Below are 27,796 nucleotides of genomic sequence, written 5' to 3'. Positions count from 1 at the left end.
AAAATCTTGAAACATGAATGAAATTATGGATTTTCCCAGCATATTAGCTATGTGAACATGAATCCATAAGCATTGGCATGATGTGAGTGGTTACAGGAGAAGAGTCATCATCATTTTCTGCTTGCCTTAAAAGATTACTGGAGGATATAAATTGCGGAATTTGTCTCAAATGTGTTTCGATAGTCTACATACCCTTAAACGTGTATAAACTGTAAACTAAATATCAATCGCTATATCAGCCTTTAAGGCACAATCCAAGCTTTTGAGTATAATTAACGCACCAATCCAAGCTTTTGAGTATAATTAACGCACCAAACACCAACGATCGAGACACAATAAGCACAACTCAATTAGTTTTAGCTTTGGTCATACAAATTAATTAGTTGATTATAATTTAAAGAAGAGTGATAAGGACTAAAATGTAATTAAGTGAAAAAACACGGGCAAATTCGGTAATTAAGTGCAACTTCCACTGAACCTCTATCGTCTAGGGTTTCAGGTTACGTTATATATGCAAATGTTCATTATTTTTTGTCCACTGTCTCTCGCAATACCTTCCAGGCCGCCGAGCAAAATCGTTGTTGTCTCTTCTCCAATCTCTCGGTAAATAGATGCAACTTGTATGAAAATCTGCACCTGTCTGCGCGCGTTTTTTTTTTTGATAATTTTCTTTGTTGGATTCTTCAGAAATGGCGACGGTACCGGGGCAGCTGGTGTGGGAGATCGTGAAGAAAAATAACTCCTTTTTGGTTAAGGAGTTCGGTGATGGCACCGCTGGTGTTACGTTTAGCAAAGAGCCCAACAATCTCTGCAATCTTCACTCATACAAGCACTCTGGTTGGTCATCAAGCTCCAGTTTTTCATTGCTTTTTTTATGAACTTAATTTCTTAGAAATAATATAATTTGATGCTTTTGTGTGTTTTGGTCTGTTCTGATCCTTTTCTTGAGCATATAATATCAAAGCTTAGTGCTTTCGTATTTTAATTGGAATGTTACTATTGCTGGAATAGTGGAATGTAATGATCTGTTTTCTTTTTCTTTTGCTGTTGGGATTACTTAATAGGATTGGCAAACAAGAAAACTGTTACCATTCAGGGGGGAAAAGATCAAACCGTGGTGCTTGCTACAACAAAGACCAAAAAGCAGAACAAGCCTGCTAACTTGCTTAACAAGTCTGTCATGAAGAAGGAATTCCGCCGCATGGCCAAGGCTGTTATCAGCCAGGTATATGCTAGACCTAATACTTCATTGAGCTCCATGGATTTTGCTAAATATTGTGACTATTTAGTCCCTTGTGTAACTAAGGATGTGATTATATTTGAATGATGAATGTTTGAATTCAGCTGTTTGTAATGTATAATTTGAAAGTTATATATACTTTCAATCATCTTGTTGATAGAAGTATATACTCTAATGTGGCCTGTAATTTTGGATTTTTCTTCCTAGCCTGCTTGCAATTTTGACTTTGCTGGCTGGCTGGCTGGCTGAAGCTTTGTCTTACCTCTCAAGTTTCTAATAATGGTGACTTTTGCAAATCACTTTTATTGGGGGAATATATGCTGACCCTGGGTAGTTGGCTCATTTTATGGACTTGTGATTTTGCCTAGACATTGAAGCAATATAGTGATAATTGCCAAGGCAAAGGCTCTATAAATGTATAGAATTTGGATGACAGTGCTTCTTGCTTGTGATTTCAGCTTACCAATACTTGTTCTGTGCCTGTTTGTTTAGTTTAAGAGTGATTGTTTGTGTTTCTAGTTACCTCGTTATAGCAGCAGAGAATCTCATTATATTGCTCTTTCTACTCGCCCTTGGACACAGGTTGCAGATAACTATTATAGGCCAGACTTGAAGAAGGCCGCCCTTGCAAGGTTGAGCGTTGTAAACAGGAGCCTCAAGGTCGCAAAATCTGGTGTCAAGAAGAGGAACAGGCAGGCTGTATGAGAACTGCAGCGTTTAAGTATCATCATCCTTTGATCATCCAGTCCAGTTTTGGATTTTGCATTTTTGTTCTTCTCCTTTTAGCTGTGGTCCTTGTGGAGATAATATCATCATATTTTGAGTAATATTAGACAGTATATTTGGACCTTATACCATTCAACCCATGCTTTTATGCCTGCAAACTATATACATTTTCCAAATATGCATTTCTCTGTGTTCTATATAAGAAGCACTCTTTTTTTCATGCCATATAACATACTTATAAACCTCAATACATTCATCTTTGACTTGTATTTCACCTAACACTTATGAGTCATTTCTCTTTGGAAGCATTCAAATTTACAAATCCAGCATCAGAACTATGTATGGAAAAACCAGCTCTAAAACCTCATTTTGCCACCTTCTTATTTGGTTCGGGAGCTTCTTCTGTCCAGGGTCTCTTGGAAGACCCATCTTCTTTTCTCTTAATCCGATTTTCTAGTTATTGTATTTGTGTGGTTCATTTGACGATTTTTCATCAGATATACTCCTCAAAAGCTGCCGGGAGCACATATCCTGTGCTTGACTTGCATTCTTTGCACGGTTTGCTCTCACCCACTCGGGCTCCTGAAATGAAGAGGACAAGTAGTAATGGCTGTGCAGATATTCCTATTCTTACTTGTTTGGTCCACAATATGATCAAATTGTAAGCATACCGCGGGAACAATGCGGGAAAACCCAGCTTTTATCAGTAGCAGAACATGTTCCATGATAAGGATTGCTGCAAGGCCAGGCGAAATTTTCCAGGTTCCATCCCGATCATATAAGCATACCAGAAGCACACAGTTTGTACATATGGACGTGACAATAAGAAACTGAAATCAAACGCTTTAAGCCATGTAAGGAAAACATGCAACAACGAGAAAAAAATGGGAAAAAAATAATGCAGGATGGCTCTCATATCAACTACAACGGAAAACAAAATTACCTGAAATATATTCAGCCAAGCACCGATTGTGGCATTTGGTCGAGGAAAAGGCCTTCTTAACATGGCTAAGAGCTTTAGAGCATCTGTTCTGATCTCGGTTATATTGCTCTGCAGGGAGCAAGCAGCATATCCTTAAAATGATCCCGAGCACATACAAGTAAACCCGTATATGAAAAAAAGTGCATACCAAAGTAGCAAAGGCAAAACCGAGTGGGAATGCACAAGCAAACATCATGATCATGCCAAACTGCAGTACCAATTCCAGAAAATCTGCAAGTAATCAGTTGAAGAAAATTACGAGTGGGGCATTTGGACCCGGCATGCAATTCAATTAACAAGCCTATATACATTATCAGACACACAAAGTTCATGCTCTCGAGAGGACATACCATCAAATAGACCATCTTCAATCTCATCTACAATACTTGCAGAATAAGCGGGCTTAAGGTATTCCTTCTCTACCCGGGAGAAGTATTGGATCTTTCCTTTGGATCGCCCTCTTTCGCTCTTTCTCTTGTTTCTTTGAATAAGGTTAAATCATAAATGTCAGATGGTCTGAAACCCCCAAAACAGACATAATGGATTTGATGTGTTCAAAAGTTAGCGGCTCACCTGACTGCTCTGTATTTCCTAAAACTATAGGTTAAATAAGGTAAAGACTTTCCCACCAGATTACCAACCACCTAAAAATAGATATATCATGATTAAGAGATGCTTAGGGATCAAATATAAACCAAGTAAATAAAGCCTACCTCGGAGAAAATTAAACGTTGAATCACAACTTGGCGAAGGGTCGAAATGTTGCGGTGCAAGAGTGCATGATAGAAAATTCCAATGTAAGTCTGCATGAAATAAAGACCAAAGACCTGCACGAGAAATGAGTTCCCAGATTACAATACCCCGTAGATTACGGGGTAAAAAAAAGCGAAAAACGAAACAAGCTCTTGTTACCACCTTGTAAACCAAACTGTTAGCTCTATATTCTACGCTCCTATTACTCTCATGTTTTACAAGCTTGGCAGATACTTTTCCACCGATCCCGGTGAAATACTGGATGACAAAGAGGTATACAGCCGTCAGACCAAACCTGGAAACAAGCATTTGCGTGGCATTATAAATGAATTGAGAACATATGTATAAATGATTCGGGAAAAAAAAAATATGACTTTTCCATCTTCATCAGAGAGGGTGAATGAAGAACTATAAAATACAACTAATCGAACGACTTACTTCAAAGTTTCGGAGGTTAAAACCTCATAGAGGTGGGCGAAAGCCAATTCAAAAGGCAGCTGAAGACAGATAATGACGAATATAATCATGGCATCGTTTCTGAATCTCATCAAGTGCCCAAACCATTCCTCTCGTTGGAACGCTTCTTTTTCTTTCGTGGTATCAGTCCCCCATTGCTTCATGAGTTCCACCGGGGCCTGAAACAGTCCCCATTCCCTCTCCACAAATTTAAACTCGGAATGCCCTCCAACCGGATAATTTATCTGCCACCTATATCGGGACAACCATATAGTATATTATCAGGTCCGTGAAAAAAGTAGCTACTAAATGCCATGTCGTGTATAGTTACCTGACAAGAAGAGCTGAGTTTTTACGTTTCCAGAACTGGAAAAATAATACTGCCCACGAGACTAGGCATATGAAGAACATGGGAAGAACAAACAGCTGTAAGGATCTGCGGGAAAAAAGAAAATGGAAATGAAAATGGAAAGAGGTAGAAATTATGGCAATATATAGGAACAGAATTTGAGATTAACCTACCCGAAATCTACAAACTGCACTGCGAGTCCTAACGCAGCGGGAAAGAACATCCATCTCGTGAACATCCCAAGAAACGTAAAATATGTAGCAATCTGTTCCAAGAAGGGATAAATATTAGGCAATCTGTGATCATGTTATGCTACGATATATTTTTCATATATGAATCATCACAAAGAACCTGAAAATAGATTGCAATTGAATTGAATATTAAACGACCATATAATTTCAAAAAATTAAAAACGCTTTAGTTTACCCTTGTTCCATAATACGAACATATATCATCAATGGGCTGTTCTGTCAAGTCCCACCAGTTCAGCGCCCAACTTCTTAGAAGTTTCTTCCTCTTCATTTCATCTACAAAGAGGCAATTATAACACTCGAGTGCATCCAATTTGCAAGGAAGTTTATAACATTTTAAGAATACCAGCCTATAAGTCTATAACCCAAGAATTAAAGGTGAGTCAATGCAAATGATGATACGAATCTGGTTGGTCCGATCTTCTCTTCACACACTAATTAAAATAATATTTTAGAACAGTTTATTAGGCTAGGTAGAGACTATACCATGCAAAGGGAAAACTTCTTTAACAATGCCCTCTGATTCTAATCTTTTAAGCAGCGATTCCCCTGGCTCCCAGCGGATTTCCTTCGGGTCAGCATCTAATGTTCTAACCGAATTGCTCCCGTTCACCTATAATGTTTGCCTTAATCTCAAATAAACAGCATATAGGGTATAGACAGTGGAGCCGAGAAAAGAACAATCAACCAAACCAACTCACAATTTTATATATCAAGTGATGATAGCAGCTGAAACGCTCGTACCAACTGAACAAGGACCCATCGGGCTGCTTGGCAAACGCTTCAACTTCGTCCCAGTCAAATTGCAAATCAACTCCTGATATTTAAAAAAATTATATATATATACTCAGAAGCCAGAAGCGGTGAAATCTTGCTTTGTAACTATAGCCAAGAAGAGAGATCATCACCAATATGAGTTCGTTTCTTCATCCGCAACTCGGCTGCAGCCAGTCCCAAAACATGTAATGAAGCTGCCAACTGGAAACAGAATCAAGAACTGTGAAGTATGATATCATAACTGGATCATTGCTTAAAGAAGGATATCTAAGTACTAAATTTGTGTACCAGGTCTCTTCTCCACACAATTACTTACATAAATAAACACAATAATGATGAAGACTAAACTGTTTCCACCTCAATAACAACCTAAACACAATTCAGAATCTACTCAACAACAATCATGTGCTACACCTAAGGTTTAGGATAAAACAAAAAGTAACAAGAAACTGAACAAACCTTGATGTATTCATTTTGAAGGCCAACAACTCTGTCCACAAGGAATCCCACCTTGTGGAACTCATCAACAAGAACCTCAACACACTCAAACCTCTGATCTTCTTGTTTCTTTGGAACCACAACCGCTATCTCAAACACAGATTCTTTATCGCCTCCATGCGCATTCATTTCCAAACCCCTCTCTCCCAACCCCTAAAACCCAAATTAAAAAAAAAAAAAAAAAAAAACGATTTTAAAAAAAACAAAGCCTTGAGCTTCCCCAGCTAACCAAAGGGTGCCCCGATTAACGGCTTGTTAAAAGTTTAAGAAGGGGAAATATCGAAAGTCGATAAATTTGTTTGAAAATTGTATAAAGATTCAAGCTTTACATGTAATGGGTCAAATCCCACCCGGATTCTGATCAAGATCAGTTTTTTTTTTTTCTAATTTCCCCTTCTCAATCTCTATCTCTCTCTCTTTTTCCAAGTGATGTTTGCTGGTTGAGGTATATATTAAATGGAGTATTAGAATTTAGAAAGAGCAAACGACAATGGATGCAAAACATATGTCCGAGGAAACGAAAAGGGTGGGAGAGGAGACACATAAGAGCTGGGAGGAAGGACACGTGGAGGTCTGCGCATGCAACCACGAATCCATACTCCACCCTATTAACACATATTCCCCAATTCCCAACTTGGCTAATACAGAATATGGGCATTTAATCTCGGTGTTTATGCGCAGAGCAATTTGCAGAGGAATACGAATATCAGAGTACAGAATAGAAGAAGATGTTTCATAGTGGGATTAGAGCAGAAAGAACATAGCGTCCCGGACATTTGGATTCGGTCTCAGTTGCAGACTTTGCAGTAATAAATGGTTGTGAAGTGACATGCAAAAAGAAAAAAAAAAAATCAAATTATAATAAATGCAGCTTCAAGTAAGCCTGTTGAAAGAGAAGGAAATGATGAATGGCAGCTGTTTCATGGAGAGGGGAACATGCACACTCCAAATTTGATCAGATAATTGAGCTTTGGTCAGGTGTTTTTTTTTTTTTTTTTTTTTTGAATAAGAGCCAAACTCTGTGTTTAATTCGGATAGAATTAGTTTCTTAATAAAGATTTTAAGTGTCATGTACATAAATAAAAGAAAAAATCAATATTTATTTAACTCTGTGTTTAATTTGGATAGAATTAGTTTCTTAGTAAAGATTTTAAGTGTCATGTACATAAATAAAAGAAAAAATCAATATTTATTTTAAGCGTTTTATTTATTTTACGCATTTTAAACACACTTTCTTACTGACGGAGTGACGATAAGAGTAAGGTTATACTCTTCTACAAAATCACTCCATAATATCAAATCATATAAAAAAAAAAAAAAAAACACCAACATTTTTTTCTAATTATCATCGATAAGTATAAATAGAGGGGGAGTCTTCATTCACAGTCAATGGTCTATCTAAAAATCCATCAATTGTTATATCATGAACCAAAGTCCACCATACACATTATAAATTCTAATTCAAATTTACCATATTATATACATGCACATAATCTCCATTTTACTGATATTTGTTGGATTCATAATGAAGTTGAAACCAAATATGTAGTAAGATAGAGGGGTGGATGAATTTATCCCTTCTTCCAAATATTCCACATTGTTAATACAAGGTGAATTATACTTGAATGAATAATTGGTTCAACAGTTCCAACACCACCTTTTACACCTTTCCCCTGTTATAGCTATCCCAAACATGGGCAATTCAGTGTTCAACTACAGTCTACAGTACACAAAACACACCATTGAGATGTGCAGTTTCCTTGGCTGCCCAAATAATGCATTAAACTGGCAGCGGCACAGCGCGATACTGCAATGCCTGACATCTTTAGTTTCATATTTGCACCAAGTAAGATGCATCTCAGGCTTGTATGAAGAAGCATTGAAGGAAGGAAGGAAGGAAGCCCGGGGGATGAGGGTGTGAAACTACACGCACCCTTGATCTGTCATGCCATTGGCAATGGTAAGAAAGGCGGAAATTGCAGCTCCATGTACCAAAGCCCTGCAAGGAATAGGAAGAAACCGTATTTGAGATCGAACTGAATCCTCTTGCAGATATCTGCTAATGGTATCTATTATCTATATCAGGTTAGTATGGGATTGAGTACTGTATCTGCTATCCAACCCACTATTGCTGTGAATCTTTCTACATCTCTAAGTTATTTAAAAAGAAATTTCAGCCAGGTAAAGGGAAATGTTAATGCTTCTAAATTCACATATATTCATACAACTGTCCCCGGGCATAGCTCAGTGGTTGAAAGGTTGAGTGTGAGTGTAGTGACCCAGCAAATACCCGGATTCGAATCTTCAATGGGTGAGGATCTCAGCCTTGGAGCAAAAAGCAAGTACTCAGACCTTGCATCATTGAGACACATCCCGCGATTTACTTCCTCTCACAATCCCCAAGGCAGGGGGGTGAGGGGCACTCAGGTTTAGGGTTTAAACCTATATATTCATACAACTCCCAAAAGGTTTTTTTTTTTTTTTTTTTTTTTTTTTTTTTTTTTTTTTTTTATGAGGGGGGTGGGGGGTTCACTATGGGCGAGGTATGAAGTCTTACTCAGGACTCTCTTTCTGATAACCGAAGTCACTTGCTGCTTTTAATGCTCTTTGATATGTCAGTTTCATTGCTTCCTGCCATCAGAAAGCAAAAGGATACAGCATCATTAATGCATTTAGAGAAGAAATCAGAAACAAAAATAATTATTTCTAACAGAATAAGGCAGCAGACAAATCTTATGAGTGATGGCTGATATGTTTTTACTTTTTATTGGTACCATGACTCCCTGGTATCCAGTAGTCACTTTGGGGTCCGACTAACTGCTGCCAGAGTGCCAGACCCTATTTGAGGGGCCAATTAGTGTTTGAAGGGACCTTCTACAATCACAAATCTAAGTAAAATGAGAGTGTTTATTATCCAGATAAGCAGATGCTAATCGGATTGGTGAACCGAAATAAGCACTCTGGCAAACTAAATGGCTTTGAGTGACATTTGCAGCCGCTAATCCTAAAAGCAATTAAGATTGTCTAAAAGTAAAAGCATTTAAACCTGTAGCTTTGATTCAAAATCCTCGGGAGACCAGTTTAAGTTACACTCCTTCAGTTCCAGTTCCCCAGCAACTACCTGTAGCAAATGGTTAGTCATTTGGTTTTCAATTTCCAGAGAACAAAGAGAGAGAAAGCAACACAAATACTACCATTTTAGTGTTAATTTTAGATAGATAGATGGCTTTCATGAAAAAAAACCAAGAAGAAAAGTCGAGCATACCCCTCCCACCCCAGCAGCCATAGAAGGAGCAACTATAACATTAGCCTTCCTCAGAACGTCAACTGCCTCAGGGGTACAAGGCATATTTGAGCCTGAAAGGAATACAAATGCAGTAAATACTAGAGGCGATAATGATTATCATCAGAAAAATAGTGAATTGACGGTGCGGGGGTGTCAATGTTAGAGGGACTGTCACAATATTCTCCAATACCTTCTACAACTATGCGACAACCCGAGTTTACCAAGTTAACGGCATCAGAATGATCAATTTCATTCTGTGAGGCACAGGGGAATGCCACATCACACCTTTCATTCCAAGGCTTTGATTCATCATAGTATTTTGAGCGAGCATAAGTTTTTGAGTAATCTCTGAAAAGTTAAACATAAACACACAGTTGAAGAACTCAAGGTCACAACTCTACATAACCAAAAAAAAAAATTTTAAATACAAACCTTAAACTTCTATGCTGAGCTTTAATGTCTCTTAGGAAAGATATTTTCATGAAATCAAATCCATCTTCATCCACCAGATAACCTTTTGAATCTGTAAAATACATTTGGAAGTTGAAAAAAGGAATACATTTCTTCAAACTATGACTTTCTAGTGCACAAGTATCTTATAAAATAGTTGCTAGAGCAACAGCACTTAACATGCATATTTTGAGACTTCAACATGTTTATCTAAATTTTTCTAGTGGAATCATGTGCAGATTGCCAGACGACTGAATATATATATATCCAACAAAAAAAATTCCAATTCACTTAATTGATATACGGAGTAGTATATATTAATCACCTGATACAGTGATGGGAACAGCCCCATATGCAATAAGCTTCTCTAGGACATGCATTGCAATTTTTCCAGAACCACTAACCACACACCTGAACGTAAAATACAAAACAGAAGTTGAACAAGGAGAACCAACGAAACAATTAACAATCCCTTATAGCTGGGCATGGATTAGTAAAGGAAAACAAACATTTATTTGTTAAATTTCAAATATTGTTTTTCATTCTAGCATATACTGCCCTCTAGCTGCATATCTCCCTATACTTTTTCCTATTTGAGATGTGAACAGAATGGGGGCCTTGGTTCTCAGTTTACTAGCAACCATAACACCGGCACCTCACTTGGAAAAATTATTTTTTTAAAAAATACTGCTGTCTTAATAAGTTTTTTTCAGGTAAGCAAGGCACCTTAGTCCTTTTAATTCTTTGTTCATGTCTGCAAGAATAAGCTGTGCAAAGAAAACCTGCAAAGTGCAGAAGCAGTCAGTTGGCTAGGATCAATATATTTTTATTTTATTTTTGTTTTCAAAGAAAAAAAGGCCATACCAAAAGAAAGGTATTTAAAACGGTTAACAGAACTGCCACAAGACAGCAATAAAGGCACACACATACTATATTAATAGCAATTCGGATATCTCTTATAGAGTATGTATTTTTTAAGGATTGCACATGCACAAAGATGTCTAGCAATACTCCCACACCCATATCAACATGCATTAGAGAGAGTGTGTGTGTTCACCAATCCATAGCCAGTAGCCTCAGTGCGAAGACTCGAGCCTGACCAATTCACTCTAGGTCCTGTAAAACTTCCCTGCATGAGTATAGATTCACTTAATCAAACTGAATTAACTAAAATAAGCACGCACTCAGTAACCAATAGATAGATACATAGGAAACCCATTTCACGCACTCAGTAACCAAGCATTTCACATCAATTACAAAAAACTGAGAAATCTAAGCATCTTTAAACCTGAGATTGACCCGCCAGCCGACGATATTGACCATATAGGAAACCCATTTCACGTGTGCCAACACCCATCTCCTCTGTGGGAAGGTCCTACATATATAAACAATCAATCAAGTAACAGGAAAACTTTTCCTAGGAGCTGAGTGAGTGAATATGAAAAAGTGTCAGGTGCCTTAAATGAAATACCTTGTCAGGGCCCAAATAACGAAATAATTCATTCATAAAGCTTTGACAAAATCGCATGATCTGCAAGTCCAGATATTAGAAGACAAAAGAAAGGTTTAAGCTTGTAAAAAATCTTAAAGCTAAATATGAACATAATACCTCACTGTCACTTTTGCCTTTTGGATCAAAATCGCTTCCACCTGAAGAACCACCTAGTCTATATGGAGATAAGGCATTCTTTAAAGTCTAGAACACAAGAAGAGATCAAAAGTTGTCAGCAGTTGTGTCAGTTATCAAATTACACCAAGCATCATGGTAGTCTTGGAGGCAAGAGATGTAACAAAGTTGTAAGTAACAAGATAAGACTTAAACTCTCTTAGCAATTTGATATGTATAACAAATTTGTTTCTAAGGCATGTAGTTCACCTCAAGTTTGAAGTCTTTATAGAAAATTAAGTAAAGGTTTTGAAAAAAGTTCATTGACAAGTCGCAAAACAATAGCCCATAAATTAATGCAGGACAGAAGTAACAAATCACCTGTTCAAAACTAAGAAACTTGGCAATGCTTAAGTTCATTGATGAGTGGAAACGGAGACCGCCCCTGCATGGACCAAGTGTCTGATTGAAGTGAATCCGAAATCCACGATTCACATGTGTCTCACCCCTATCATCAACCCATGGAACTCGAAAGATAATCATACGTTCAGGTTCTAATAGCCGCTCCATCATGCTGACATAACTATATAAAGGAAAAAGATGCTTTCAAATTGCAACAGAGTTGACAAAATTAAATGAAAGCTAAGGTTTATGAAAACAATTAATTAGGCATATAACTTACTTGGAGTTTTTTGAAATCACTCTTTCTAATGCATGAACTGCCTCTTGAATGCACTGTATAAACTCAGCTTCTTGAGGATCTCTTTTCAATGCCGCTTCAATAATTGATCCAGATGTTTTTGACATGAGTGCTTTTTCCAGATTTCAACAATCATGAATATGTCAGATGAGAAACTTTAGCTAATGGAGCACATAATGTCTGTAAACGAATAATTTAGACTACTGTTTCAGAACTTAAACCAGTGAAGCATCCATATGAACCGAATAAAAATAATTCATTAATAAACAAACACTGCATGGTGGAAGATGACTCTATGCGTAAAATTTAACAAGAGATGTTCCTTAATTAACAAAAATCCATTCTTCTTGGTTTGTTGTCAACTATATAAATACATCAATGCACAAGAATAAGAACACAAGCTATTTGCCCAAAATATGCAACTTTAACAAGATACTCATTAGAAGTATGTGGTAAACTTCATTACCCAAAAATTTGAGCTCTCGGTACCAAGCAGGAAAATGCAGATTGGAACATTCTGGGTATGTACATCAGAGAGATGAACTAAGTTTCTTGGTAACAGTAATATATGATTTCACTAGATAAAACTATTAAATGATGTGTCAGAAAGTAAAGTGAAGTTATCCTAGAAACTGAAGTTCAAACATAAAACCATTTGCCCTAAGTTAAAATGCAGCATAAAAGATCCACATTCAAAAGTTAAAATGTACAAACATACAATATATGAAGATCGGTGGAGAGAATAACTGCTACCATTTTCTTTTCTATTTTTCATTTTAACAATGTAGTTAATAAAAAAAAAAAAAAGACATGTGTGATTAACGTATATATAAAGGAAGGAAAACCACCTTTCACATATACTGGTTTATCAGCAACAAGTTTATCTTTGGAGGCCATCTGGAGACGAAGAGCCTCTTTGTGAAGTAAACTATTATTATGCTCTTCCAATGCACTCATCTGCATGTTTCTACTGCCTTCATTTCCATAAGGATTCCTTCGATGCTTCCGACCATAGTCCCTGCAAACTGAGCAGAATATCCTTGGTGTTCCATCTTTCACATCAACATAGGCCCACTTATATGTATCAGCCCATTCTTCTCTCCATCTTTTGACAACCTTTTTCTTCTTTTTCACTGGTTGTGTCTTTGACATATCCTCACTGTCGGTAGGAAGTTGAGAAACCATCATGTGCTTGTTCTCTCTGTGCTCATCAGCTGAAGATTCTTGTGGTGTAACAGCAATCAGACTGTTCTGGGCAAACGAGTGGCCATCATCATCCCCCGGTCCAATTTCCAAATCAATCTCTTCTATCTCCCTTACCACCAGGTGATGCCTCTGAGCCTGCTGAATCAAATTCATGTCATCCATTGTAGAATTCATCCCACCCCCACCGATGGGAAGCAGCATTCAGCATGACAATTTAGGAACAACTTGATTTTAACAGTCTGCAGAAGTAAACAGGGTGAATGATGAACTTGTCAGATATCCTCAGTCAAGCAACACAGACAAGTATTATAGATACTATCAATCTATTGTTAAGCACAAGAAGTTGCCATAAAATGGCACATCCAAATGCATTCTAAATTTCTTCTGTTTCTTTTCCCAATAGAGTCCTAATAATGATACAAAGGCCAGCTTTCAAAAAAAAAAAAAATGATACAAAGGCCATAGAAAGACATCCCTCCTTGGCTGGGTGAACTGGTGTCTGAAGTGGGTAACCAATAGCAATAAGTCTCAAATGCTATCAGACTCCTTTTCTCATCCTCCAAACAATACATAATCCATTCTCCCCATTATTTGATTGAGACCAATTTTATTTTATTTTTTTTGGGATTTTGACAAACACTAATCTTCCTTTTAATCTATCAGGCACATCATTACTCCAGAAATTTTCACACCACAATTCATCAAGCTCAATTGGCCAAACACGAGTTTCAAAATCCCAACAAGGCACAAAATTTCGTTCCAAGTCACACAACCCAGACTTTATCAAGCTCAACAGATCCCCTTTTCGCATATTTGCAAAACAGCAAAGTGTTCAAATTTCTCGCAACACCAACGATTGCAGCTAATCCAACTGGGATAGAATTGAAAGGAAAAGATTGTACCTGGAATTAAATTCCAAAGTCTGAGCTGCCCACGAGTCAGAAGTCAGAACCCAGTCTTGCGGCGCCGTGTTCCCACGGGCCAATCGAGGAAAAGAAACCGAAAAAAAGCTTGATTGAGTATGATCAGAAAATCCCCTGGAGCTGGGTGTATGAGTAGAAGGAAGAGTAATTAGAAAAGGAGAGTGATTGTGTGTGCATGCATGTTAGATGAATTGAGTGTATCGTCACTGCGGGTGAAAGAGACAAAGGTGGATGGATTCACAGACTTCAACTGTAACTTTGGGGCTCCAAAGCGGAGAACTCTATTTGCCCAGAATGGAATCTCAATCCTATGGTTACCGGAACTAATTTTATCATTATTTTTTTTTCCCTTATGTTAAATTAATTTTTAAAACACAAGTTGCATAATTCATATTATATATTATAATAAAAATGATTAATTATTTTCGGTTATATTGAATATATTAGTTTTTTTTTTTTTTTTTAAATCCATATACACTAATACCTACAACAAAATCAATTAATTTTACCGACCGAGTATGTAGAACACGATTCCCGACTTTTCGTACCGTCAAGTTAGGAGTCTAATTATTGTGTAACACCCTTTTAGGGCTGTCTAGTGAAATGTGTAATTTGTATGTACGCCCTCAAATAGTTTAATTTTTACTAACATCTTATCGGGATCTGCCCTGCAAGGTGCGAGGTTTATGTTCACTCTTAGTCATAAAAAAAGACTAATTTATTTCATACATTACATTTGGTATCAATAAAATTATGAACCTTACAATTACTCATGAGATAAATGTTGCTTAATTGATCACAAAATTTAATAACTCCTAAATATTTGGTAAATATGTGAATAATAGTAAACTATATTTGGCTTAATAATTAATATGTTATTTAATTATGTAAATTAAATTTGGTAAGTAACATGTCCAAGGTAAGCATATTTAGGTTTTTTTTTTTAATAAAAAAATTCCATTTTAATTTGGAAAAATGGCACTTTTTCCCTAAGTTATATACTTATAGCATTTTTTCCCCCTCAATTATTTAGGTAAGCACATTAGCCCCCTCAATTATTTAAAAAGTGGTGCTTTTTCCCCCCGATATATTAAATTGACATTTCTACCCTTAAAGTAAACATTTTATTTATTTTACTTCTTCAACAAATTATTGTGTATACGTAGGGGTGACCACAGTTCGATTTGAACTGAACCGGACACTAAAGCAATCAAATTAAAAGTTTCCGGTTATGATTCAGATCTAGAACCCAATATTTAGATGTCAATTTATTAAAATTATGTATCAAAAAATTGAATCTTGAACCGTGAACCGACGGTTCCGGATCCGGTTCGCGATTTTGAACTGTATTTATTTTAAAATTTTATTTTTTATTTTAAAATAGTATAAATTCAACAATAAATGTATTTTATTTTTTCAGTTCGGGACATGAACCGTCCGTTCCGGTTCACGATTTTAATAAACTCTAAATATTGGGTTTCGATTCTAAATTGTAATTGGAATATTTCAGTTTGGTTGCTATAGTGTTTGTTTGGTTTGAACCAAATTATGGTCATAATTTGTTGGAGAAAAAAAATAAATGAAATATTTATTTTAAGGGTAAATATGTCCATTTAACATTTCAGGGGGAAAACAACCACTTCAATAATTCAGGGGAAAAAATGCTATAGGTATATAACTCTGGGGGAAAAAGTGCCATTTTCCCATTTTAATTTTGTAGAAAATGTTATCCAACCATACTTTGGATCTACTCAACATTAATTACATTCATTAATATATCAGCATCTATCCGCTTTATTCCTTGAATGTTACTAATATTATATGAATTAAAATTTAAAATCCAAACAAATTTTAGAATTTAAGTAAATATTGATTCGAATATCAAATTTTAAAATTTAACATATAGTGTTCTCAACAACAACAATAATAATACCACACACTACACATATTAATCTGGGGTGTGGTTGAGTAAAAAAGACTCATTCATCCTTAACCAAAGGTCAAAAGTTTGATCCTTGACTTTGGATATGGAACAGTCTTAAATCTCCGGGGAACCCCGGGTACACCCAAAAAAAAAAAAACATTACACATAATTAAGCAAAATAGTTTTTCCCAAAACATATTCAAATATCATATAATTGAAAAAATTGTCAAAATATACCTTGAACTTCATACGAAAAAACAATTAAGCCTTAAACTTTAAAAAGTTACGGAGTACAATTAAATACAGCAACTTGTCATTTTTTTTGCATTTAAGCATAATAATTGTTTATCAACCGGTAATGTAGATATTTTAGGGTTCCGGCAACCGTTGCTTCTGCTAACAAAAAACGACCATCGCTTGCAAGAAGAAGAAGAAGGTGATCGGCTGGTCGCCTACTTCAGATCGAGGAAGATATCAGAATAGGAGGCTTAGGTTACTAATCACATTTCAATAAGCCTCTTTGGAAAAATCTAACCATTATGTTGAATGGCCTTCAACCATGGAAGATATGAGAACAAACTGTAGTAAGCATGGATACAGGCAAAACTGGAGAAGAAATCCGTTTATCGATCTTTGCAATATGAAGCAGCAAAGTCATTGATCATCTGTTTCAAATGCTGCAAACCGATACAGTATAATTAGAATTCAAAAAACTGAATATGTAACATGTACATGCAGAATGGATTAAGCATACATTACTTTCATATAAAAGGGATTAAATGGTAATATCTATAAATGAAAATGATGCACAAAATGGAGCAACAAAGTTAAATGATTGGAGGGGCAATCACCTTCAGTTCTTTGTGAAGCACGATGAATATTTTCTTTAGTCGTTTATGTCCCTGCAGTAACACATATTAGTATGTAAGTCAGATTTGATAGTTTAAACAGCCTGTTCATATTATTATTATTAGGAATATTAGCTAAGAAGATTGCGGGACAAATGACATCACAACAAAGCAGTTAGGTAACAATTTAGTTTAGAAGTGACTCCCCAACTTTAATGTAGTTAGTCAAGTCCAATCTCTACTTGCATTTGAGAAAGGAGAAACAAATCAGGTGGCAAAACTGTGCATGCTGATGTAGCAAGAATAATGCTTGCATATCCAATTTCAGAATTGATGGAATGCAAATGAGCCTAGTTCGGACTGACAGAAAAACAACTTCAAGAATCAACAACTGACTAAAAATTGTCCAGGACTAAAGCTTGTGTAATAGTGTTCCAAACAATATATATATATATATATATATATATATATATATATATATATATATATATATATATATTATGAGTTCTTCCTAAAGTGATTCATTTGACTAAATACCTTGCAATAGCGAGCACAAAGCAAAATGAATTTCACATCTACAGAGGCATTATGGCCCAAACTCACCACAATCACAATTTGCAATAAAAGCATTGGAGGATTACAATTCAAACTTACTGGTCCATATTGGCAATAAGAATCCTTCAACCGTGCCAAAATTTCATAGTACCTCTCCATGTCCTTTCCTTTACAGATGTCTAAGTCCTTTCCAAGTTCAAAGAACTCAAACCTAAAGCATTTGGGTAATATGCAGTTTAGAAAAAGCATGAATACCAACAAAGAATAACTCCAACAGTGCATTAAACAATCTGCAGATATTAAAAAAGCCTTCAAAATCTTGAGAATGAGCACATGATTAGAATTTCAAACCTGTAGGACTCCAAGGTTTTCTTCAGCAAGCAATATTTCTCATACTTCTCATGATACTCCTCCACATATTCTTTATATCTGAAAATCAGGGTTATATGAGAGCAAAAATTAAGAATAAGAAGGCTTTCATCAAAGAACATACATTGCTCAATGGTGCAAATGATATACAAGTGGAAATCAAGAAAATAAGATAACAAAGTGGATGGAAACACATGAAAAACTATTCATGACATGGTGTATTGCATATATGAGTATCAATCGAGAAGTCAAGAACCAGGATTAGAAAAAACGTACTGTGAGAAACCATTAATCGGTACCCTGAACTCTGGATCCTCCTTTTCATACTTAGAGAATGAACAACTGATCTCATCAGGAGAAGAATGTCTTCTCTCCTGGCAACCATCATTGCTCCTCAACAAAGAAGTATCCTTTTGCCTATCATTTAGGTCTGTGACTAAATTTATCTCCTGCATTTTGCATTCCTTAGTGACAGGAAGGCAGACTCCCTGTTCTGTGTCATGTCGTTCTGCTTCACCGGTAGAGACCTTTCCATGATTATCTCCATAAGCCTCCAGGCTCCGTTCAGTTACATTATGTTGATTTTTACTATTCACCCCAACTTTATTACTATTTTTTGCAACAACTTGATTAATACTACCAGAAATCTTTTGTTGATTCATATTTCCAGCTTTTTGCCTCTTTGTGCCATCAGGTTTATACTTGACCAACCTGTCATCATCTCGTGTCATAATATCCAAATCATCATCAGATGCCTCCTCACTGTTAGAAGGGATATCACTTTCACTGTCACTGGTACTCCTGCTTGCACCATCGCCCACAGGGCTTCTACTTCTGCTTTTATTTCCACTACCGCTGCTGTCACTTTCACTATCAGTACTGCTATCACTAAACCTACCCGCTGGCCGTTCACTGTGGTCAGGGGCTTTTTGCTCATCAAAATACTCAGGAGACAGTTGGACTAAATCAACTTTTTCTAAGAAAGTTGGTGCTTCATCACGTTTAGAATTCAACTGTTGTTGCCCTTCCAATGCATTGGTATCAGCTCTCATTGACAAGCTAGATTTCGGAACTGGAAGTTCATGCTTATTATGGGTAGGCAATGTGGGATGATTCACCTCACGAGAACTGGATAAGGAAAATTAAACATTAGAGCTAGTGAGTATTGCATCTGACAAAGATGCATACCATGAATAGCAGCAACACTGTAAAAATGGTCAAAATGAAATGGTTTTGTGGCAAGGGAAACACTGAGAATTCAGAAGAGGTATCCTAAAGGTATTAGACAAATTGTCACTGGGACTCCTTAAAATTAAAAACAATTATGGGAAACTGAGAAATAATGTTAGGAACTCAGACAGCTCAAAAAAAATTGAAGCAACTATAATTTAAGACAAAACCCAGTATATCTAACAGATGAAAAGTTAAGTATTCATTTACAGGAAAAGTCCAAACAAATAATAAATCCCCTTCACAATTAGAACGTTCTTGTTTCTTTAATAGCATTTTGGAAAGTTATATCATCCTACAAACTAAATTTTCACTGTATAGTAGCATATTACCATTGAACCTGAGTTCATAAAGTCTTACAGGTACTTTACTTTTTTTTTTTTTTGAGAACAAATTAATCCACCTAGTAAATCTTTAATTTCTGGGATGTACTTCTTGGATTCACCTGCACAGAAAAAGGAGGATACAAACTTGAGAATCATTAAAAGTCCAAATAAATTGGTAGTACCTTCCACTTCCAATTGTAGATTTCATAAAGTTTTCTATCTTCACTCCTGGTTTAAGGAAATATCTACCTGGAGCCTGAAAGGTTGCAACCTAACATGCACATTGCACACAACACATGAATGAGATATTGCAAGATAGGCAGATAACTCCAAAAAATTAGCTGAGATAAGAAATTCACTATGGTGTTTCTTTTCTCCTTTTCCAGTACATAATTATAGTGGAAGCCTGAACTAGATAGAAATCAAATCTAGTTATTAACTTCACGATGAAATAAAGCATTCTTTCCTTTGTACTTGTATAATTTTAAGTGATATAATCTTTGAATCTTTGATACTTACTTTTTTAAGAATGGGCTTAATTTTCCTTGCTGAGTTTGGAAAGGCACCTCCAACAGCTTTCTCCAAGGCCTAGTAATTAAGAAGAAATCATTTACTTAACTGATTCAGTTATAGAGTTGTAAAGAATTATCATATATGAACCCCAATCAACTACCCTATGCAATAACCGGGGAGTCACAGACAGAGAAAAGAAAAGCTAGTGGATCCAACTCTTGCACAAACTAAAAGCTAAAATAATATCTCGTTGAATAAAGTTGTTCACATACTTTGAGGGTCATTCCATTTGACTGGTTGTCCATAAGGAAAGTTATCAACATGCACTGCAGATCAGAAGGTTTGGAACTTGTGCTCTTCTTGCCCCCTGGAATTCCCTGTGTCCCACTACTAATCACCTTGTTAGGAGGGTCTCTTGCTGCATGAGGCATAATTTGGAAAAAGAACAGGAAATGCAAAACACATCATTACTTTGGAATCAAAAGCTATAAATCAACTAATCTAAAACTTAACACATGCTGGATGGAATACTTGGGGAAAAAAATCCATTAAGAACCCACTAGACTTGAATCCCAACTACCTGGGGGTGGTTCAACTTTTCTCTTTTTATGGGGAGGTTGCTGCAGAGTCATTTTAGATGGATTGCCTGAAAAACAAGAATTTCACTTTGGTGAAAATGAATTATTTTTACAGGAAAGACTCATATCTTCCATGATATCACACACCTTGCCTCAACAAGGTACAGATACATAAATAATTCAGATGCCGGAAACAAAGGCTTACCTTCTACAGTAGCCCTTGCCTTCACTTGACTCTTTGTAGATGGATTGCGAGGATCTAAAATAATGGTTCTGTATCCAGAGGGTACCAATAGCATAAGGATAATGATATAGTGAAAATAAGCAAGGCATTGCTACAAAGTTACTACAAAATCCAATAAATGTTCACTAAGCAAATCTTTATTCAATAAAACACACTAATTATGCTCAGGAAAGGAAAATATACTTGCGTGATTTAGACTTGCGTTCGGCTTCCTCAGATAGCATTTTAACATGGTTTTTAGTTGATTCATCCAAAACACGCTGTACATTCACCTTTCTCCAAGCACTACCAGATTCCACTAGCAGGCTATTTCCATCTTCCTCACTTTGGCGCTCTTCATATATGTCACAGAGGTCTCCCCTATCCTGTGACCATGTAAATCTGAAGTCTTTACCGCCAACATTAATAACCTGAAAAGGACTGACTTCAATGCCTTGAACAACTGGTAAGAGCATGCTGGATCTATATGCAATTATCATATAAACTAATAAATATATTTGCCACAGTAATATTGACATGGAGTCTATCAGACCTTCAAACTTTCTCCCTATCCAACCTCTCAAGTAAACTGAATGAAGCTTTCCAAGAAAAGAAAAGTATTATGTTCTCTTCTAGTTTTATCATGAAAATAAATAAATAAAGAAGATAAAATGTAATAATGAGATCAAGTTGGGCTCAATTTTCTCATGCAAGAGGTGTGACCTTCAGTCTGCACCTCCCTGATTGATATTTCACTGGGTTCATCCACAGTGGATGACTCTCCATGCTGCCTGTAAAAAAGTTCTGGAAACCAGTTAAAGCCTCAGCAGATAAAGCGTTTTCCCTTATCAACCAAACAGGGTAAATGAATTCCAAATGAATAATTATTTATGAGATGGAGACTGTGGCTGCTTGAGAAACTTCTGAAGATGAAATTGAACTTCAGTTGTAAGCAAACAATTCACCTTGTTTCTTAATCACTAATTCTAGTGTGATAAACCCTCAATCCCATTCATCCAAAAGATGCTACCCTTTATGTCGCTATAATTCAACTGAATAATTTTGAAAGCAATGCATTCCCGACTTCTCCATATTGCAGTGAAGTCCGCAGAGTGAAACTCCACGTTTACAATAAAACTTCTAGCATCAGAGTATAAATAAGATGATATAAATAGACAAATATAAACTATGAAATCTTACATTCCCGGCCGAGTTATTAGCATTTGCGCCAAATTTGATCCGCGGTGTACCCCCATGAGCCTCCGTGCGCTTGATCTCCTCCACCAGGTCCGGCGCCAACCGAATAATCATGGCGAAGTGCAAAGGATTCCCGCTGACGAGGCTAAAAGTCTCCTCAGCAGCATTGGAAGGAGCAGATGGCGTGGGACCGACACTGCGATTGCGGGGAGCAGCTGCTCCACTGCCGAGTGAAAGACGTCCGCCAGGTGCGGCGGAAGACCTTTGAACAGCCGGCGTTCGGAAGGAGGAGTTATTGTTGCGCTTGCCAGCGCCTCCGGCGCCACGGCGGCCGCGCTTTCCCCCAGACATTTCGCGCCCAGCTCAAAGTGGTGTGACGAAGCTCTTCGGTTCTCACTTCGGCACTTCCGTTTACAATAATATTCGATTGAACTTTCAAATTTTTAATAGTTACCATTCAACACGTGAACATACGGAGTATCATAGGCCAGGACTATGTGGTCTAATGGTATCCGGGTTGGACTTCCATTTGGAAGGTTGTAAGTTCGAATCTCAGTGGAGGCGTTATTGGCTCTTTGTGTTTCAGTAGGTTGAGAAAGTATATGAACAGATACTACACCCTACAATGTAATAGAGCTACAAAAAGTGTAATCATAATACAATTAGGTTACTAACTTTTAAAAAATTACAATTGAATTTTTAAATTAACTAATTTGATGCAATTAATATACTTCGTAGGTTTTTTAGATTTCTAAGATGTCACTTCAAATTTAAAATATTTTTTAAAAATATAGAGTCATTATTTAAAAATCTCAGTCCACTACGTTGGAACCACCGCCCACAACCGTCATGTCATGCTACGCCTCCAAAACTGGGATCTCGCGCCAATTTCGACATTCATTTCCACGACTTCTCCTTGCCGCCTTTCGAATTCAATTACTTGTAATATTTGTGTACAAGTAATTAGTATCACATGATTAGAAATTCAATTCTTGTTAATATTTTCATGATTGATTGATTGAATTCGTCCCACAAGAGCAAGAAATGTTATAGATTGTTAATTAATCTAAAAGACATAGTAGATAAACTATTTTATGTATTCATTTATTTTTATGATGTTACGATATTACTCTTTATTTTCTAATGTTATGTTCTCCCTTTATGTATTTTTGACAACACATAAGGTACACATTTCAAAAACAAACTACATTATAACTCACATTATTATTCATTTTTTTCATACCAATATTTCAATTTAAACAAATAATAGTTGTTTATGAGTTTGTAAGTTGTAACACGCAAATAGTAGTTTGATTATTTGTGCGAATTATTAAGATAAATTATTGTGTGAATCATGAATGTAATATACATTTTTAATATATTAAAAGTACATTAATTGGGTACTAAATATATATTATTTGATAACATATAAAAAATAACATATTTTTAGTATATATATTAAAAATGTACTTTTTGTTTATGATTTACACAAAAGTGTGGACCATGGTGCATGGAATAATAATTGAATTATTTATTAACCTTCTTAATTTGAGCATTTCAACTATATACAATATAAGTTAATTTACATTCGTATAATTCCTTACTAGGGAGGAAAATATGTTAAGCCCTTCATAAGGGTCTATAGCCTGGCCTATTTAGTAAAAAGGTCAGACTTAGACATATTTCAAAGCATGTTTAGTTAAATAGACTCAGACCTATATATACAATGTATGGCTTTCAATCTTACAAGCTTGACACACACACGCATGCGTGCGCGCACACACATACACTTAATACAACACAAGTATATATATCAATTACTAAACCTCTACCCCCGTCCCGCCATCTCGAATTGTAAATACTAATTTGTAAATTTGTCTCTTTGATCTCACTGTTTTCCATGTGATTGCTAGACGAAGATTCTTAGCCATTGTCCAGGTAAATTTATAAATCTTATTTCTTGGTCACTGTTGTCACTAATTTTGTTTTGTTTTTTTTTTTAGGTACAACGAGTATTAATATTAAATAGACTTTTAAACATGTTTCAAGCCAGCCAATTGTAGACTTAGGTTTGAGCCTAAAAAAAGCGCCAACATACAGGTCCGTGCTCATACTCATACTCAAGCCTTAAATTTCTATAGTATGTCCAAACTTAATTTTCTAAAATTAAACTCGACCCAACATATTTTCATCCCTATTCTTACCAATTAAGATCATAAAAATAATTTCACCAGAAAATGCACAGTAAATAAAAGTACACAGAATTTTTATATCAGGATTCACAATGCAATATAAATCATGGTCCATACTATAACAATTGGTCAATTCTCATATACAATTGTCAACTCTCTCAAATTGTATTCAAGTCATTCATAAATAAAGATAGGAGAGATTCATTAAATAAAACATATTTTGATCCATGTGATTTGGTTAATGGTCCATCTACTTTGCCATCACGGATTGAGGGCTTTGTGGCCCATGTTGGGGACCAAAGGGCCAATTGGACAGCCCTTCCTCCTACTTGACAACAATCACATCCAATTCTTGCCATTTCAAATTGGCCTTTCCAACTTCATTACACTGGAGATGGAGATTGATGAATTCAATACACATCTACTAATCTACTAAAATATAGAAAATGTCAACGATGGTAGAATTTTAGACAAATTATTTTGTAGACCCAGATCCAAAATATATAATTTACATACTGAATGTTCACAATTCAAATTGTGAATGTTCAGTATGTATTCATTTGTGCAAATTGCCTGTATTCTTATTTGTTTTATCCGTACATTGCTTAGGGTGGTTACTACTTACTACCCCATTCATTTATGGTTTGCAGTGCATTGTGGTACAAGTACTACTACAAATCGGTCATAAAGATTAAATTGGGTGTGGGGCACAAATGGATCCACACCAAAATTGAGATGTTGCTATTAAAACAGACCAAAAGAGGAAAAGATACAATATCCATTGGAGGCAAATATATTCATCTTGTCTACCCCTTGGTGGACAGTGGGGGGAAGGATGCAAATGATGCATTTTGGAACTTCCTCATGCTCATCTTCAATATCTTTCTTCCCACTCCTTCCCATTATCTCTCACCATCAAATCACCATTATACACTAACCCTTTAGGTCAAACCACTCAAAATAGAAAAGCTAGCATCGAAGGGAGTGATCAAGTGAGCAGAACTAAAAAGTTACGAGTTCGATTCGTACCAAAATGACAACACACTATCAATTGAGTCCGTCACATACAGTCATTTTAGTGTAGTTTACTCTTGGTATGAGCCGATTAGCTATGAACAACATAGGTTGATTTACATCATTGGGGTCTTTTACTGACTAAGATCATAAGGTTGATTTCACCAATAGCGAACATTTGAGTAGTGGTTACGAACTTTCCTGTAAATCAAAATGTTAGATCTTTATGGTTTGAGATGGTTAAACGGTTAACCATGAACAACCTAGGCTGATTAACCTCATTGACTTCGTTGTAATCCATTGTCAAGTAATATCACAGGACAGTATTTGTACATTTGGATAGCGTATATAAATTTTAATGTAAATCAAAGCCTAGGACCATGTTGGCTTTGTACCCTTCACCATTCACTTTAAGAAACGACTGAATATAAGAGACATGAATGTCAATCGGAGATAATGCTCTACAAGGGTAAAAGAAATCATGGCATATCATTCTTTTTTTCAGCATCAAATACATAAAAGAAGCCCCTAAAGCACACACAATGTTGTATGTAAACTCTACTCATGCACACCAAATCCTTACAAAGTGATTTAAAATAAATAATCCCACAAAATTAGCAAATAAATCTCTCTTCCAATACTTAATAATTTTACTTTTAAAGTATAAATCTCTCTCTGTCTGTCTGAAATTAATTACTGGAAGTTGGAATCTGGTGTGTACATGGCAAGATCAGGCCAGTCATTGTTAACTCCGGTCCAACCGTTGGGCGAATCTCCACCGTCCGATTGAACACCGCCCAAGAATCCCTCTGTATTATTCACATTCTGAAAACCCATTCCCATCCGGGCCGCACCATTCGGGCCCGACCCGGGTGCGGGGTTCTGGGTCGGGTTCCCGGGGAACTCGCCCAGCTGCAAATCCGACCCGTCAAGGAAATTCCCAAACTGCCCTCCGCTCGTCGCCGTCAAAAGCGAGGTGAAACTGGCATTCATATTGAAAGGCGGAAGGTCAGCCATCCCGTACGCCTCCGACTTCGGCAGTTGCACGGCCTCCCGCGGCGGCGGAAGAGGGAGCTGCTGCGGCGGAGGCGAAGACTCCGCCGCCGCCGCCGCCGAGGAACGCTTAGAAGAAGAAGACGACGACGGCGAAGAGCGCTTGGCGTTCTTCCGGGAGCCGCCGCCGACGGGGATGTTCCGGAGAGCGCCGCCTTTGGTCCAGTAGCGGCGGCAGTTCTTGCAGAAGTGGCGCGGCTGCGAGAGGTTGTAGTTGTTGTAGTAGCAGAACTTGGTGTTCATGGAGTCGCAGCGGGGACATTTCAGGTGCTCTTGCTCCGGGAACTGCGGCTTGATCTGCGTGTATATCGATGGGTCTTGCATTTCCCCAATTCCCCACCTCCAAAACACCAAAAAGCTTCAATCTTTAAGCGATCCACCGATATGGGTCACAATAAAAAATCAATCTTTAAGCCAAGTTCTGGGGTTTACTGTGTATCACATTTGCAGGCTTTGGGTGGCTCTGAAAGAAGGATATTTCCCACTATTTTGCACTGAGGATCTGCAGAGATATAACTTATAAGCAACTTTTTTGTTGAAATTTTGATTCAAAGATTTCAGCTGAGGTGGGTGGTAGGGGGGTAGGGAAGACAAAAAAGTCAAGAGTTCATCTTTCACTTGCACTCCCCAACCTACACAATAAAGGAAGATCAAACTCCAAAAGCAACAACTTTTCAACCCAAGAAGAGAGAAGAAGACTAGAACATTGACATTTCCAGAAGAAGAACAGATCAAATATGAAATATGTTATTCCCAGCAAGAAACAGAGAGGGGGAGAGAGGAAACAGAAAGCAGGCTGAATTTGGTTTGGATGAAGACTGCCTGATCTGATAAATAGAGAGAGGAAGAAGGTAAGAAGGCAAGAAGCCTTCTCTCTCTCTCTTGTTGTGGGGTGAATTACAAGTTATACAACTCTACAAGCAGATTATGCTTAGTTAATCAAACACTAATCCAGATTATCAACCTAATCTGAGATTGAAGGTGTATAAATACCTAGTTTTGGAGAGTGTATAGATGCATGTTGTGTTGGGATTGGCTCAGGCTTAAATGGGGAAACGACAAAAGAGCAATTAATATAGCCACACAAACAGTAAATAAACCCTGGGCATTGATGAAGGGGATACTTAATAGTTAATTCTGATTATCACTTTGTCCTTGGGTCGCAAATAAGGATTAGTTTTAATATAGAGAAAATGACAATTTTTTTCCTTTGAGTTGTTTACTTATAGTAAATTTTTTTCTTGTGTTGTTTAGGTAACCACTTTATCCTCTCAATTGTTTTTAAAATCTAGAAGTTATATTGACTCAATTTATCTCCTAATGTGAGTCATGACTTTGGGACGAATTCATAAGTCTAGAATATAATTCTACAAAATTGAAATACTTAGGGTGTGTTTGAAAACTCGGAAAATGATTTCCAAAAATCATTTTCCGGGTTTCCAATGTTTGGAAAGAAGGAAAATTTGAAGTCAACTGAAAATGAGCTACTGGTCAATGGAAAATGAGCCTATTTTTAAGGAAAACAACTTCCTCTTTAAAAAAGGGGAAATCATTTTCCGGATGTTGACTTC

At 36.6% G+C, this 27,796-nt stretch overlaps 5 protein-coding genes across 9 annotated transcripts; 1 reads left to right on the top strand and 4 right to left on the bottom strand.

Moving 5' to 3' along the window:
* Positions 1 to 484: 484 nt before the first annotated feature.
* LOC109188393 (60S ribosomal protein L28-1-like) lies at positions 485 to 2,142 on the top strand. The gene is made up of 4 exons (XM_019339045.1): positions 485 to 603; positions 688 to 837; positions 1,065 to 1,225; positions 1,823 to 2,142. Exons 2-4 carry the CDS (start codon positions 690 to 692, stop codon positions 1,943 to 1,945), a joined length of 432 nt encoding a protein of 143 aa, XP_019194590.1. The 5' UTR covers positions 485 to 603; positions 688 to 689; the 3' UTR covers positions 1,946 to 2,142.
* On the bottom strand, positions 2,134 to 6,838 carry LOC109188392 (anoctamin-like protein At1g73020). Of its 2 annotated transcripts, none has more exons than XM_019339043.1 (16): positions 5,994 to 6,833; positions 5,666 to 5,735; positions 5,459 to 5,574; positions 5,244 to 5,370; positions 4,933 to 5,033; positions 4,680 to 4,771; positions 4,489 to 4,593; positions 4,140 to 4,409; positions 3,864 to 3,996; positions 3,662 to 3,775; positions 3,522 to 3,592; positions 3,299 to 3,429; positions 3,097 to 3,179; positions 2,910 to 3,017; positions 2,638 to 2,796; positions 2,134 to 2,548 (listed from the first exon to the last, which is right to left on the bottom strand). In XM_019339043.1, the coding sequence occupies exons 1-16, from the start codon at positions 6,159 to 6,161 to the stop codon at positions 2,420 to 2,422; spliced, it is 1,977 nt and encodes a 658-aa protein (XP_019194588.1). In that variant the 5' UTR covers positions 6,162 to 6,833; the 3' UTR covers positions 2,134 to 2,419. The 2 variants fall into 2 exon arrangements, with proteins under 2 accessions (XP_019194588.1, XP_019194589.1); XM_019339044.1 differs by having other exon boundaries at positions 2,456 to 2,548; positions 2,638 to 2,702; positions 5,994 to 6,838.
* A 725-nt stretch (positions 6,839 to 7,563) lies between these two features.
* Positions 7,564 to 14,534, bottom strand: LOC109187895 (NADP-specific glutamate dehydrogenase). 2 transcript variants are annotated; one of them, XM_019338284.1, is made up of 16 exons: positions 14,183 to 14,533; positions 12,923 to 13,519; positions 12,057 to 12,186; positions 11,756 to 11,957; positions 11,378 to 11,464; positions 11,240 to 11,299; positions 11,057 to 11,143; positions 10,826 to 10,897; positions 10,495 to 10,550; positions 10,094 to 10,179; positions 9,751 to 9,841; positions 9,509 to 9,666; positions 9,298 to 9,389; positions 9,079 to 9,153; positions 8,590 to 8,663; positions 7,564 to 8,031 (listed from the first exon to the last, which is right to left on the bottom strand). In XM_019338284.1, exons 2-16 carry the CDS (start codon positions 13,479 to 13,481, stop codon positions 7,956 to 7,958), a joined length of 1,905 nt encoding a protein of 634 aa, XP_019193829.1. In that variant the 5' UTR covers positions 13,482 to 13,519; positions 14,183 to 14,533; the 3' UTR covers positions 7,564 to 7,955. The 2 variants fall into 2 exon arrangements, with proteins under 2 accessions (XP_019193829.1, XP_019193830.1); XM_019338285.1 differs by lacking the exons at positions 7,564 to 8,031; positions 8,590 to 8,663 and adding an exon at positions 8,800 to 8,906 and having other exon boundaries at positions 14,183 to 14,534.
* A 1,783-nt stretch (positions 14,535 to 16,317) lies between these two features.
* On the bottom strand, positions 16,318 to 22,381 carry LOC109187894. 3 transcript variants are annotated; one of them, XM_019338280.1, is made up of 13 exons: positions 21,970 to 22,381; positions 20,974 to 21,200; positions 20,752 to 20,819; positions 20,549 to 20,614; positions 20,241 to 20,407; positions 19,975 to 20,043; positions 19,705 to 19,726; positions 19,490 to 19,574; positions 18,176 to 19,027; positions 17,882 to 17,959; positions 17,630 to 17,741; positions 16,979 to 17,029; positions 16,318 to 16,804 (listed from the first exon to the last, which is right to left on the bottom strand). In XM_019338280.1, exons 1-13 carry the CDS (start codon positions 22,315 to 22,317, stop codon positions 16,751 to 16,753), a joined length of 2,199 nt encoding a protein of 732 aa, XP_019193825.1. In that variant the 5' UTR covers positions 22,318 to 22,381; the 3' UTR covers positions 16,318 to 16,750. The 3 variants fall into 3 exon arrangements, with proteins under 3 accessions (XP_019193825.1, XP_019193827.1, XP_019193826.1); XM_019338282.1 differs by having other exon boundaries at positions 20,241 to 20,386; XM_019338281.1 differs by lacking the exon at positions 19,490 to 19,574 and having other exon boundaries at positions 19,638 to 19,726; positions 21,970 to 22,380.
* A 3,248-nt stretch (positions 22,382 to 25,629) lies between these two features.
* Positions 25,630 to 27,341, bottom strand: LOC109187897 (dof zinc finger protein DOF3.1). Its single transcript, XM_019338288.1, has 2 exons — positions 26,862 to 27,341; positions 25,630 to 26,727 (listed from the first exon to the last, which is right to left on the bottom strand). Exon 2 carries the CDS (start codon positions 26,547 to 26,549, stop codon positions 25,866 to 25,868), a length of 684 nt encoding a protein of 227 aa, XP_019193833.1. The 5' UTR covers positions 26,550 to 26,727; positions 26,862 to 27,341; the 3' UTR covers positions 25,630 to 25,865.
* Positions 27,342 to 27,796: the final 455 nt, after the last annotated feature.

Source organism: Ipomoea nil, unplaced genomic scaffold (genome assembly GCF_001879475.1).
Source record: "Ipomoea nil cultivar Tokyo-kokei standard unplaced genomic scaffold, Asagao_1.1 scaffold1421, whole genome shotgun sequence".
NCBI classification, from domain to species: Eukaryota; Viridiplantae; Streptophyta; class Magnoliopsida; order Solanales; family Convolvulaceae; genus Ipomoea; species Ipomoea nil.
This window is presented reverse-complemented; position numbering and strand designations above follow the sequence as displayed.